Raw genomic sequence first — 15,342 nt, forward strand, 5'->3', positions numbered from 1 at the left:
ATTGTCGTTTAATAGTGACTTATAATTGACTAAAATCGTTTGATAGTGAATAATAATTGGCTGAAATCGTTTGATAGTTAATTATTATTGGCTAATATCGTTTGATAGTGATTTATAGTTAATTATTGTCGTTTAATAGTGACTTATAATTGACTAAAATCGTTTGATAGTGAATAATAATTGGCTGAAATCGTTTGATAGTGATTTATAATTGACTAAAATCATTTGATAGTGAATAATAATTGGCTGAAATCGTTTGATAGTGATTGATAGTTGGCTAAAATCTTTTGATATCGATTGATAGTTGATTATTATCGTTTGATAGTGATCTATAATTGACTAAAATCGTTTGTTAGTGAATAATAATTGGCTGAAATCGTTTGATAGTTAATTATTATTGGCTAATATCGTTTGATAGTGATTTATAGTTAATTATTGTCGTTTAATAGTGACTTATAATTGACTAAAATCGTTTGATAGTGAATAATAATTGGCTGAAATCGTTTGATAGTTAATTATTATTGGCTAATATCGTTTGATAGTGATTTATAGTTAATTATTGTCGTTTAATAGTGACTTATAATTGACTAAAATCGTTTGATAGTGAATAATAATTGGCTGAAATCGTTTGATAGTTAATTATTATTGGCTAATATCGTTTGATAGTAATTTATAGTTAATTATTGTCGTTTAATAGTGACTTATAATTGACTAAAATCGTTTGATAGTGAATAATAATTGGCTGAAATCGTTTGATAGTGATTTATAATTGACTAAAATCATTTGATAGTGAATAATAATTGGCTGAAATCGTTTGATAGTGAATAATAATTGGCTGAAATCGTTTGATAGTTAATTATTATTGGCTAATATCGTTTGATAGTGATTTATAGTTAATTATTGTCGTTTAATAGTGACTTATAATTGACTAAAATCGTTTGATAGTGAATAATAATTGGCTGAAATCGTTTGATAGTGATTGATAGTTGGCTAAAATCTTTTGATATCGATTGATAGTTGATTATTATCGTTTGATAGTGATCTATAATTGACTAAAATCGTTTGTTAGTGAATAATAATTGGCTGAAATCGTTTGATAGTTAATTATTATTGGCTAATATCGTTTGATAGTGATTTATAGTTAATTATTGTCGTTTAATAGTGACTTATAATTGACTAAAATCGTTTGATAGTGAATAATAATTGGCTGAAATCGTTAGATAGTTAATTATTATTGGCTAATATCGTTTGATAGTGATTTATAGTTAATTATTGTCGTTTAATAGTGACTTATAATTGACTAAAATCGTTTGATAGTGAATAATAATTGGCTGAAATCGTTAGATAGTTAATTATTATTGGCTAATATCGTTTGATAGTGATTTATAGTTAATTATTGTCGTTTAATAGTGACTTATAATTGACTAAAATCATTTGATAGTGAATAATAATTGGCTAAAATCGTTTGATAGTGATTGATAGTTGGCTAAAATCTTTTGATATCGATTGATAGTTGATTATTATCGTTTGATAGTGATCTATAATTAACAACTTCTGCATGCGTGCATGCAAGCAAAAGGTGAGAGCGTACCTTAATATCTAATTTAATTTGGACTATCAAACGTTTAAAATATACTATCAATTGCTATCAATCGTCTAACAAACGATTGTAAAAGGAAAATCAATAATTTATTGAAATTGGGGTGCTTTGTGAAAATGACACACAATTTTTGTGTGTAAAATATTTTTACTAATTATTTCTATCAAACCTTGAATCTTAACTATCAAAGACTATCAAACTATTCTAGTCAATTATACATCACTATCAAGCGTTAAAAATCAACTATCAATCATTATCAAACGATTCTAGTCTATTGTATATCACATTCAAACGAAAATAATTAACTATTAATCACTATCAAACGATTTAAGTAAATTGTAAATCACTATCAAACTATAATAATTAATTATAAATCATTATCAATCAATAATAATCAACTATCAATCACTATTAAACGATTTTAGTCAATTGTAAATCACTATCAAACGATAATAATCAACTATCAATCACTATCAAACGATATTAGCCAATAATAATTAACTATCAAACGATTTCAGCCAATTATTATTCACTAACAAACGATTCTAGTCAATTATAGATCACTATCAAACGAGAATAATCAACTATCAATCGATATCAAACGATTTTAGCCAACTATCAATCACTATCAAACGATTTCAGCCAATTATTATTCACTATCAAATGATTTTAGTCAATTATAAATCACTATCAAACGATTTCAGCCAATTATTATTCACTATCAAACGATTTTAGTCAATTATAAGTCACTATTAAACGACAATAATTAACTATAAATCACTATCAAACGATATTAGCCAATAATAATTAACTATCAAACGATTTCAGCCAATTATTATTCACTATCAAACGATTTTAGTCAATTATAAGTCACTATTAAACGACAATAATTAACTATAAATCACTATCAAACGATATTAGCCAATAATAATTAACTATCAAACGATTTCAGCCAATTATCATTCACTAACAAACGATTTTAGTCAATTGTATTACGCCGCCTCGTCCTTCTAGATCAAATACGTAGTCACGTAGTACTGATTGTTCCGCCACAGTAATTTTAAAAACAAGAGTTTTTCGCGCCGCCTATAGGTGTCGTGCTTCGTGCTGCTTGCTGAACTGCCATTATGTTGTTCTGTGCGTTCCGCGCATCATCGCGTTAAAATAACGAAAACGATAATGTCATCTTCATCAGAGAAAAGTTCACCAAGAGACCGTCAGGAACATCGCCGCAAAAAGAGGAAGCATTCTTCATCGAAAGTATTTCGACAAAAAATGAAAAAACTCGAAAAAAAGATGAAAAAATTGAAGCGTTCTCATCGATATCGTGAAAGCAGTACGTCATCCTCGGCATCTACCTCCAGCTCAGCGTCAAACAGCAGTCGCAACACTGAAAAGGTAACTAGAAGCCCTTCCCGAAGTTTTTCCCGAAGCCTATCTCGAAGTCCTCGCAATGAACGTGGTCCGAGAGACACGTCAAATGTCAGAGGCGAAAGGAGTCTGAGTCGTGATCAACAAGACCGCGACCGTGAATTCAGACATTCCAGAAATATTAGTGAAAAGCGTCTCCCGCGAGGAACGCTACACAAGAAAACTGGAAATGGTGAGAACAATGAGCACGATCCGAGAGACGTGTCACGTTCTAAAAAAACTCGATCTAGGTCCATATCAAAAACACCTGAAAATGCGACAAAAAAGGTTAACCCAAGCGACGCCGGGGCTGAGTCGGTAACAAACGAAGACAGCTTTCTAAAATTGTTAGGAGAGGGCGCGCAAGAGGAAATTCAATTTAGTGCACCAATCCACAATTCAATTGCGGAAATGTGGTCAAAAATTTTGAAAGTCGGTTTGCCCAAGGAAAGCATTAAAGACCTAATTAAAAAATATCCTATCGCAGAAAATTGCCAAATGATGGGTGCGCCTCGATTAAATGCGGAAATAAAAACCGGAATGAGTACTACCGCACTGAAAAAAGATACATATCAAGTATTAGCTCAAAATAAACTCAGTGCTTCCATCAGTGCTCTCGGAAATGTACTTCATCAAATTTTAGATGCAAATAAAGGCGAGAAGGAACTAAATTCAGGTACTTTGGCCTTGATTTTTACTACTCTTTGCGACGCAGGTAAAATTATGACCGACTTGCAACACGACCTGTCAATAACTCGCAGGAGTTTTATAATACCTTCCTTCAGTTTAATACTAAAAAAGATTGCTGAAGAATCGAACGTCGACACATCGTTGTTCGGCGAAAATTTTGCAGAAAAATTAAAATCTGCCAAAGAAGTTGAAAAATCAACAAAAGAAATTTCGAAAAATCCAGCATCACAGACTTCAACAAGGGCCAGTCATCAGAACAGGGACAAGGCTGCCGGATATTCGTCATCAAAAAATTTAAACTGGAGGGGCCCCTCCAAAAAATCATACTCGAGCTTGAAGAGGGGGGGCCAGGGATATCGCAGCAGTCGGAGCCAGACATCGAGACGAGGGAAGAATTAGTGGTAAGTAAAACCGCAGGTCGCCTGCGATTTTTTAGTAAAGAGTGGGGGAAAGTGACAACCGACCGATCAATTCTTGAATGCGTTAAAGGTTACAAAATACCCTTTGACGACATACCCACTCAAACACAACGTCCATCAGAGCCTGAACTCTCGATTGAGGAAAATGCAAGGACAGCTCAGGCTATCCTTCAACTCCAAAAAATAAGTGCGGTGGCTCCTTGCAAGCCATGTAAGGGAGAATTTTTGTCATCACATTTTTTAAGAGAAAAATCTAGTGGCGAGGATCGCTTCATTCTTAATTTAAAAAAATTAAACAAGTTTATAACGACCTCCCACTTTAAAATCGAAGACATGAAAACTGCCTTACGGCTTATAAACCAAGGCTCCTTCATGGCTGTAATGGATTTGAAGGATGCTTATCTCATGGTCCCTATTACAAACGAACATCAAAAATTCCTCCGTTTCTCATTTCGAAATGTCGATTACGAATTTAAATGTTTGCCTTTTGGTCTTTGCACTGCACCGTTTGTGTTCACTAAACTCCTCAAACCGGTAGTGCAAAAACTAAGAAGCCAAGGTATCATTCTAGTCATATACTTAGACGACGTATTAATTATTGCTAAAACCGAAGCCGAATGCAGGCAAAATATTTTCATAGTTCGAACTTTGCTGGAATCACTTGGCTTTATAATCAGCGAAAGTAAAAGTCAGTTAATTCCATCACAAACTTGTATTTTTTTAGGAGTGGTTATCGACAGTAAAAATTTTTGCTTAGAACTAACTGAAAAAAAACGGAAGTCTATCTCTCAGTTAGTTAACAGATTTGTAATAAACAAAGTTTGTAAAATACAGGAATTGGCACAATTGATTGGCGTTTTAGTTGCTGCGTGTCCCGCAGTTCAATACGGTTGGCTGTATACGAAGAGGTTAGAGCGTGAAAAATACTTAGCATTAGATAATTCAAACAATAATTACAATGCTCGAATAACTCTTTCTAATTTAATACAGTCAGACCTAGAATGGTGGGCGCACAAAGCAAAGAAATCGTCTCACCCAATTCGCGAATTTAAATTTACCAAAGAGATTTTTAGCGACGCATCCTTGACTGGCTGGGGAGCTTTCTGTGAGGGTGAGAAAGCTAGGGGACTGTGGAGCATCGAAGAGCAGAAACTTCACATAAATGCACTGGAATTAAAAGCAGCATTTATGGGCCTGAAGTGTTTTGCTAAACAAAACAATAATTGTGAGATCCTTCTACGCATGGATAACACGACATCCATAGCATACGTAAATAGAATGGGAGGAATACAGTACCCCCGATTAACACAACTTGCCCGCGAGATTTGGGAATGGTGCGAAGTTAGAAATCTATGGATATTTTCTTCGTACATTCCATCCAAAGAAAATAAGGACGCTGACGAATTATCCAGAACCCTCCCTCAAGAGACTGAGTGGGAATTGGCTGACTGGGCATTCAAAAAAATTGAAAAAAGATTTGGAACATTTGAAATTGATTTATTCGCATCAAGCGTTAACGCTAAATGCAAAAAATACGTATCATGGCTAAGAGACCCCGATTCCGTTACCATAGACGCATTCACCATGAAATGGGGTTGTCACTTTTTCTACGCTTTCCCTCCTTTTGCACTATTACTAAGAGTTGTACAAAAAATTCAAATTGATAAAGCAGAAGGTGTTGTGGTGGTGCCTGATTGGCCTACTCAACCCTGGTACCCACTTCTAATGTCACTAGCTGTCGAAAAATCCATTGTTTTCAAACCTAATAAAAGTCTTTTATCTTCTCCTCACAGGAAAACGCACCCGCTTCACCAATCGCTTTCCCTGGTAGCGATACTCTTATCCGGGAAGCGTTCATGAAAAAAGGAGCATCTCAGGAGGCCGCTGAAATGATGTTAAATTCCCTGTCACCAAAGACTATACAACAATATAGCAAACCCATCAAACTTTGGTGGGAATTCTGCCAAAGAAATAATCTCGACATTTTTTGCGACTCAACTCCAGCTGCCTTACAATTCTTCACTGAGACTGCGAGAACCACTCGCTCATATAGTACGCTGAACGTTTACCGATCAGCAGTATCTCTGCTAATGGACAATAAAATCGGCAAAGATCCCAGCATCACTAGATTTTTTAAAGGCGTACACACGACCAAACCATCACAGTCTAGGTACGATGCGACCTGGGACCCTCAACTTGTTCTTCAATATTTGTCAACCTTGTATCCAAACGATACCTTAACCTTGGAAAAGTTGACCATGAAGTTAACGACTCTTCTATCTCTCATCACGGCTCAAAGAATCCAAACATTGAAGGCGATCCGTTTAGAAAATATTAATCTAGAGAGAGAACCTATCCAAATCAAAATTACAGACCGACTGAAGACAACAGGCAGAACGAGATACCAACCGCTCCTTGAAATACCCTCGTTTGAAAATCAACCGGAATTGTGTGCAGCAGGAGTACTTCGCACTTATATACAAAAAACGGAAAAAATAAGAAAAGGCGACAAAACCAAGGGTTACCTCTTGCTCACATATAAAAAACCCCACCAGGCCGCGACAACAGCAAGCATAAGTCGATGGATCAAAGATACACTCAATAAGAGTGGTATCAATACCGACATCTTCACAGCCTACAGCACTAGGCACGCATCGACATCAGCCGCAGCAAGACGTGGGATTAATATTGAAATTATAAGGAAAGCAGCGGGATGGACCGCTAATTCTTCAGTATTTGGAAGATTTTACAATCGTCCGTTAATACAGTCAGAATCGTTCGCAGCAGCCGTCATTCAAAACTGAAAAATTATATTACCCTTGAATTTTTTATTTTTCTATTCCTAATGTCTTATTTCTCTCAAGCACTATAAGTTTTTCTTCCAATAAACTAAACTTTTGTTCATCACTCGTTGAATGATATTGTTGCTATAATAAATATAATAACACAAAATCGCTCCACGCTTTAAACATCTACGTATTTGATCTAGAAGGACGAGGCGGCGTAATACAATTAAATGATTGAACGAACTTACCTTAGTGATGTTCAATCGCAATTGTATAAGCCGCCTCGTCCGAATTAATCACACCCACCCAACCCAAAAAGAATAAACAGGTAAACCAATTCATTAACCCCTAAGCGATTTTGTTCAACTTTAAAATATAATGGCAGTTCAGCAAGCAGCACGAAGCACGACACCTATAGGCGGCGCGAAAAACTCTTGTTTTTAAAATTACTGTGGCGGAACAATCAGTACTACGTGACTACGTATTTGATCTATTCGGACGAGGCGGCTTATACAATTGCGATTGAACATCACTTAAGGTAAGTTCGTTCAATCATTTAATTATAGATCACTATCAAACGATAATAATCAACTATCAATCGATATCAAAAGATTTTAGCCAACTATCAATCACTATCAAACGATTTCAGCCAATTATTATTCACTATCAAATGATTTTAGTCAATTATAAATCACTATCAAACGATTTCAGCCAATTATTATTCACTATCAAACGATTTTAGTCAATTATAAGTCACTATTAAACGACAATAATTAACTATAAATCACTATCAAACGATATTAGCCAATAATAATTAACTATCAAACGATTTCAGCCAATTATTATTCACTAACAAACGATTTTAGTCAATTATAGATCACTATCAAACGATAATAATCAACTATCAATCGATATCAAAAGATTTTAGCCAACTATCAATCACTATCAAACGATTTCAGCCAATTATTATTCACTATCAAATGATTTTAGTCAATTATAAATCACTATCAAACGATTTCAGCCAATTATTATTCACTATCAAACGATTTTAGTCAATTATAAGTCACTATTAAACGACAATAATTAACTATAAATCACTATCAAACGATATTAGCCAATAATAATTAACTATCAAACGATTTCAGCCAATTATTATTCACTAACAAACGATTTTAGTCAATTATAGATCACTATCAAACGATAATAATCAACTATCAATCGATATTAAACGATTTTAGTCAATTATAAATCACTATCAAAGAAAAATAATCAACTTTCAATCACTATCAAACGATGTTAGCCAACTATCAATCACTATCAAACGATTTCAGCCAATTATTATTCACTATCAAACGATTTATGCCAACTGTAAATCACTATCAAAAGATATTAGCCAATAATAATTAACTATCAAACGATTTCAGTCAATTATTATTCACTATCAAACGATAATAATTAACTATCAATCACTATCAAACGATTTTAGTCGCTATCAAACAATAAGAATCAACTATCAATCACTATCAAACGATTTTAGTCAATTATAAATCTCTATTGAACTTTAATTATCAATTATAAATCACTATCAAAGGAAAATAATCAACTATCAATTACTATCAAATGATTTTAGTCAATTTTAAATCTCTATCAAACGAAAATAATGAACTATCAATCACTATCAAACGATATTAGTCTACCATTAATCAATATTAAACTGCCTACAAACGATTGGAATTAAAATTTGACAATTATTCAATTTGTTCAATTTTTGAAAGGAGAGTATTTAATTGTATGATATATGAATAAAAATTTGAAGTATTACATTTTGTTTCTAAAATCGAAGATGAAAATTTGTTTCTGTTTTTTGAAAATGCCGCGAAAGTATGTTTTGCGCATGCGCATATGGAGGGATGCGACATGGATAGATGTTTTTGATAATGTTTATATTTATTATTATTTCAACTATCAAACGTTCAGAATTGACTATCAATCTCTATCAAACAACCAACAAACGTTTACAAATGAAAAATTAGTATTTTTTTGAATTTGGGGTGCACTGTGAAAATAGCACACCAAAATTTGATTTATGTTTATTTTTTCTAATTATTACTATCAAACGTTAAATATCAACTATCAAACACTATCAAACGACCAACAAACGTTTAAAATAAAAAAAAATTGATTTTCATTAAGTTGTGGTGCTAACTTCACGGGCATTTTAAATTAAAAAATGACAACATAACCAAAAAATCTTATTTTTATTCTAAACTAAGAAAAATTAAAAAAACTAAGAAAAAACTTCCGCTTAATTCTTAGTGGAATCCGTAGTTTATTAATATGTATATTTACGTTTGGAAGGAGTATTTATGTGTGAACTATAAAAAGTTTGTTCGATGACATTTACTAATATGCTAATATTACTAATATCTTATAAAATTCATTTCTTCTTCTTCACATGAAATTGAAATGAAAAGCACTGACAAAATAGATAGTAACAGGATTCAACGGAATTGTCATATTTGTGAATGACCCAAGAAGACTAGAACCAGGAGGGGAAACTCCGTTGTAAAGATGCGGCGTGAAAAACAAGCCACTAGAAGGCGTGGCTTATCGTTCGTGCTTTGCTATTCAGACGAATTTGAGTGTTCTGCGCATACTTTCTTGACACTGATATTTGAAATGTAGCAGACGCTGTTTTTAAGTTTCTGTTTATGCGGTTATGGCAAATGGTTTACCCATAAATTTTTTGATGCGATTATATTTAATTAATTATATTTAACTAGCAAAAATAAACGCGCGCAAGCGCGCCAAATTGAGTGTTTAATTGTTTGTTATAGAGAAATTAAAGATTAATATTATCAATAATAATTTAATTTATTAGAATATTATTACATATTAAATGATAATAATGAAAATTATATGTTTACAAGCCTCGGATTATACGACTTTTTCTGACTTTTTTCAAAAATAAGACTTTTATCGACTTCTTTTAATAAAATGTGACATTTTTTTTACATATGAAAAAAAATGTAAATAAAATACATTTTTCTAGTATAAAATGTAGATCTTCATCATATCTTTTTCAATTAAATTATTTAACAAATTTTAAACTAAAATGATTCTTCACTACATTAATTATTTTTAATAATTTTAATGAAATACATCACAAATTCAATTATATCAAAATTATTGTTTATACAATTGTTTATAATTTTAAAAAAAAAATATCACAATAAAATTTAATTATTTTTCAAAAATTTCAACTCAAAATAAACTAAAATTCAATTATTACCCAAAATTTTAATTCAAAATCAATTAAAAATCCAATAATTATCAAAAATTTTCAATTTAAAATTTAATTATTTACCAAGTTTTCAATTTAAAATGAAATAAAATTCAATTATTTTCTAAAATTTCTATTCAAAATTAATTAACCAAATTTTCAATCAAAAATGAACTTAAATTAAATTATTATCCAAAATTTCAATTAAAATTTAATTATTTACCAAGTTTTCAATTTAAAATGAAATAAAGTTCAATTATTTTCTAAAATTTCTATTCTAAATTAATTATCCAAATTTTCAATCAAAAATGAACTTCAATTAAATTATTATCAAAAATCTCAATTTTAAATCTTTGAAAATTCAATTAAATTTAAAAAATGTTTTCCAAAAATTGTTTGATAAATTATTTTCAGTTCTGGAAAATTTAATAATTGTTTGAAAATTAACAATATCTTTGAAATTTAATTATTTCTAAAAATTTCAATTTTAACCCTTCGAAAAGGATTATTATTAAAAAAAAAAAAATTTTTATTTAAAAATCTGTAAAATATTTTTGTTAAAATATAAAACAAATCCACTTTTTTTTGGAATATAAATCGACTAAAACGACTTTTTTGTGTCTTTAAGTTGATTCGAGGCCTGTGTTTTTATAATTAATATTTAATAGGTATTCGTTGGCCCCTGGTACCTTAAAAATTAATTTTTAAAAATAAATGTTTTTCAAATTACTATCTTATACGAAATTTCCTGGCGCATCTTTTTTCTCATCATACATTTTTTGTACAATTTTTGAATCAATATACAACTTTAAAAAGAATTTCGTTGGTAAACGTTGTGTACTTCAGCTTTGTGAATTGAATTTTCGAATTTGGAATTTTAAAGAAACTTATTCCGAAATTTGGAAACACAATTATACAACTTTGGCAAAAATAAGAAAAAGAATTGTCAAAATTTGACACGTCATAAGATTACTATTACTACGCGTGTTGCTACGAAATTTCCCCTTCAAAACCTACAAGGTTAGTATGCGCAGAATTCGTAAATTCGTTCTATTAGCAGTGCACGAACTTAAACGACACGCCCACCGTGTGCACGTTTACCATGCCACTACTCACTGCGGTAAAGCGTGGAAGTTTCACCTCCTGGTTCTAGTCTTCTTGGAATGACCCTTCAAAAAATCCACTTTCCACAAGTGGCACGGAGCCTGTCCAACAAGTGGCACGAACTAACGAACTTGCCACAAGTTGGACGGACTTCGTGCCACTTGTGGTACGAAACACCGCCACTTGCGTCCGAGACGCTCGTGAGCCGTACAGGCTTCCGTAGTTAAGGCCTAAGCACAACTGCGTCGTACGGAAGCACCTATACACCACCATAATGTATGCAGTGTTCCTATGTCAGATACGGAAGCCTGTACGGCACACGAGCGTCTCGGACGCAAGTGGCGGTGTTTCGTACCACAAGTGGCACGAAGTCCGTCCAACTTGTGGCAAGTGGATTTTTTGAAGGGTCATTCACAAATATGACAATTCCGTTGGATCCTGTTGCTATCTATTTCATCAGTGCTTTTCATTTCAAGTATAATTTCATCCGGGCAAGTCCGTTTAATATTTTTGAATAAAAATGAATTTGATTAAGATTAAAGATGGAAAAAATTGTATTCGATTACCAACTGAAAAAAATACAATATCCTTAAAAACAATAAAAAATTATTTCCCACAAGCAAGTGGTTTAATCTATTTTAACACAAAGGACGAAAAATGTGGTGTGCAATTAATAAGGTTATTCAAGTTGGGTGTGGGAAAGCCAAGATGGATGATTGCTGGTACACAAACATCCGGCCTATCAGCATTCATTTCCACGAGAAATACGTGGAAATGTGTGCTGATAGACCGGATGTTTGTGCACCAGCTTGGCTTTCCCCCACCCAACTTGAATAACCTTATAGAAAACGATTTCTTTAAATTAGTCGATGGAGTTGACCAATACGCTTTTCTATTCCGATCATGTGACAAAAAAATTTAGCTCCCCTTGAAAAATGTTTAAAATTAGTTAAAATGATGATTAAATGACCACGCTGATTTGAAAAATTATATTAATCTCGCAATTTTCTTAAAAAATGCATTATATCTTGTATTGTATATTGATTTATTTTGCATTTATAAATTTTGAATATATAATATTTTGATATTATTTTCTCAGCATTAAATGTACTTTAAATTTTGAATTTTGTATATTTGGACAAAGAATTTAATAATCTTTAATACCCTGCTAAAAATAAAATCAGAAAAAGTGACAAAACGTCAGAATCTGTGACGTTTTGTGACTACTCTAACGTTTTCTGATTACTTCTGGTTAATACTGACTAACAAGTTTTTTGATCCTGACAATTTCTGACATTTCTTAAATGTGACTATTTCTCTCTACATGATCCTGACAATTTCTGACGTTTCTTAATGGAGCGGTCACACCTCGCCTGCAGGAGCAGTTGCCAATGACAACCGTGTGAGATGGAAAGATGGAAAATCTTCTATCTCTCTTACTCTTACACGGTTGCCATGGGCAACTGCTCCTGCAGCCGAGGTGTGACCGCTCCATAAATGTGACTATTTCTCACTACATGATCCTGTCAATTTCTGACGTTTTCTTGAATGTGACTAATTGTAACTACATTTTATAAAATGTAGTGAGAAATAGTCGCATTTAAGAAATGTCAGAAATTGTCAGGATCATAAAAACTTGTTAGTCAGTATTAACCAGAAGTAATCAGAAAACGTTAATATTTAGAAATTAGTTTTGTTTTTAAATATTCTATAATATACTATTTATCTGAAAAAGAAAATTGTGACCCTCGACAATCGGTGCACCCTCGGTAATTGGTACACTTATCCTATATATACCTCCATTATTTTTAACTTTTAAGCAGAGATAGAAATGATTTAAACACTGACACGCGTTGAATTAATTATTAATCTGTAAAACATTCATTCAATATGACACTATATGAGGTATTAATTTTTTTAACTAAAGAAATAACAATTTCGGAATATTGTAAAACAACTTTTCAACACAATAATCAAATAGGTTCATTATTTCACTTGAATATAAGTCCTTTTTGCTTATCGTTCAAGCTCTTTTCTTCAAAGAATTATTTTTCTTTTGTTCATTTGGTCGATAACTTCCATTATTTCGGCTATTCTCCTAATTTTAATGTCACTTTTTCCATCTACCCTGCTAAAAATAAAATCAGAAATCAGTCTCAAAACGTCAGAAATCCTGACGTTTTGAGACTATTTTGATGTTCTGTGATGCTGCTGACTAATTCTGACTTAAATAGTTTTTATGGGCCTGACGTTTTCTAAAAAGTGACGATTTCTCACTACGTTTTATTTTTTTTGTAAAAAGGGTTCCAAGAGAGGTACCAAGGCCACTCAAACCATCAGGTTTTATGACTTTTTAATGCAAAATAAAAAATTATTTAAATTTAAATAAATATTTTTTTAAATGTTATATTTGTAATTTATAGATTTTAACGATTCCAATGATATAAAACATTATGTAAAAACTCTAAAATTACATCATGATTATACAATAAATACTCCATTAATTAAAATTAATTCTCAAAAATTTAAAAATATTTGCAAAAAATTTTATATCGTTGTAATTGTATTAACATGTACATTACGAATATAATATTTAAAAATCATTTTTTTCAAATGCAACAATTTTTAATTTTGCAATGAAAAGCCATAAAACCATAAAAGATCCTTCTGGCCTATACTTTTCTTTTTGTCCTTTTCTAACGTACATATAATATATATGGAATCACGTTTGTAAGACAAGGACAGAAAAGGGAAGGCGTCAATGACTACGACTATACTTTTAAAGTCCCTACTTCAAATTTGTATTTATTATTTTACAGTAAGCTAGTTTCCTTACATTTAGTTATAAGAAAGCAACATATGTTGAAAACCTATTCTTACCATTGTGTTAACTCTATATATATATATATTTGAAAAAAATTAGAAATCGCTGGCTATTTCACATAAAAGTTTATTTTTTTACAACTAGATGAGCAAAAACATTCTGGTCTCTTGTAAAATAGAATATATGAATTGATCGCTCAATCAATCTCTGAGCAAATTTGATCCAGTTTTCACTAAATATAAATTTGATTTGAACCAAATATTACATCTAATTATAGTGCAGTATGCTAAAAAGAGAAATTAAAATTAGTAATTATTTAGTTGATTTGTGGAAGAATTATGTTAAATTGAATTTTAATAATATAGTAATTAATATATGCATATTAATTAATTCTTATCATTATAATTAATTATAATAGTAATGAATGTGCTAAAACGTGAGCGAAAAACCTGATAAAATTCGCTCAGAGTTTACTTGAGACAATCCGACAGTATCTTATTATTCTAGACTATTTTATTTGTATACCCTACCGGAAGGGTGGTACTGGATTGGTACTGGGAAATTGGAACTGAGATCTCAGTACCAACTCAGTACTAATTTGGTGCATTTTGGTACTGAAATGGAACTGGGAAATTTACCTGCGAAAAGGGTCGAGTTACCGTTAATACCCTCATAAAAGTGAAAAGCGACTAGCTTTTTCAATATGTTTAAACTAAAACTTTATATTTATTTCAATATTATATTTGTTTTTCATGGATTTATATTATTTTCATACATTATTATGCATATGATATTTCCTTTGTCAGCTAAATTCAAAAATGATGTCCATTTTTTTATCAAACTTAAGGTATACGAGATACATTATAACTTTTTTAAATGTAATTATTTTATGATAAATTTTAGATATTCATAATCTGGAAATATTAACGAATCTGAATATATATTTTTTAAAGTTGAGTTATTAAAATTACAAATTTTTTAAGCAATAAAACTCGGGTTAAAATTTTAATCCTTCAACAAAGGACCTAGGGGTCTATTGTTCAAGGAGGGATTGCAATATAATTTTCAAACTTAACAGAAATTTTCTACAAACTATTATGTTTTTTTTTGCTGTTTTACACGTATATCGTGAGAGACGGTTTGTTGATCTTATATACCTTTAAAACTATTGTTAAAGTACTTTAAAAATGTCTTCTTATGGGTTATCAGGTAGTGGTACTGAAGTG

General features: G+C 31.4%; 2 protein-coding genes across 2 annotated transcripts; both read left to right on the forward strand.

The window, feature by feature from the left end:
- The first annotated feature begins 2,764 nt into the window (after positions 1-2,764).
- Positions 2,765-4,462, forward strand: LOC127290346 (uncharacterized). The gene has a single exon (XM_051318848.1). It carries the CDS (start codon positions 2,780-2,782, stop codon positions 4,097-4,099), a length of 1,320 nt encoding a protein of 439 aa, XP_051174805.1. The 5' UTR covers positions 2,765-2,779; the 3' UTR covers positions 4,100-4,462.
- On the forward strand, positions 4,021-7,118 carry LOC127290347 (uncharacterized). Its single transcript, XM_051318849.1, has 2 exons — positions 4,021-4,101; positions 5,913-7,118. The coding sequence occupies exon 2, from the start codon at positions 5,976-5,978 to the stop codon at positions 6,921-6,923; it is 948 nt and encodes a 315-aa protein (XP_051174806.1). The 5' UTR covers positions 4,021-4,101; positions 5,913-5,975; the 3' UTR covers positions 6,924-7,118.
- Positions 7,119-15,342: the final 8,224 nt, after the last annotated feature.

This window comes from Leptopilina boulardi, unplaced genomic scaffold (assembly GCF_019393585.1).
Source record: "Leptopilina boulardi isolate dan_hultmark-lab unplaced genomic scaffold, ZJU_Lbou_2.1 LbouV2_60, whole genome shotgun sequence".
In the NCBI taxonomy this organism is placed as follows: domain Eukaryota; kingdom Metazoa; phylum Arthropoda; class Insecta; order Hymenoptera; family Figitidae; genus Leptopilina; species Leptopilina boulardi.

What these genes read in the sequence shown, in the direction of transcription:
- LOC127290346 (XM_051318848.1), top strand. Translation starts at nt 2,780, where the DNA reads ATGTCATCTTCATCAGAGAAAAGTTCACCAAGAGACCGTCAGGAACAT.
- LOC127290347 (XM_051318849.1), top strand. Translation starts at nt 5,976, where the DNA reads ATGAAAAAAGGAGCATCTCAGGAGGCCGCTGAAATGATGTTAAATTCC.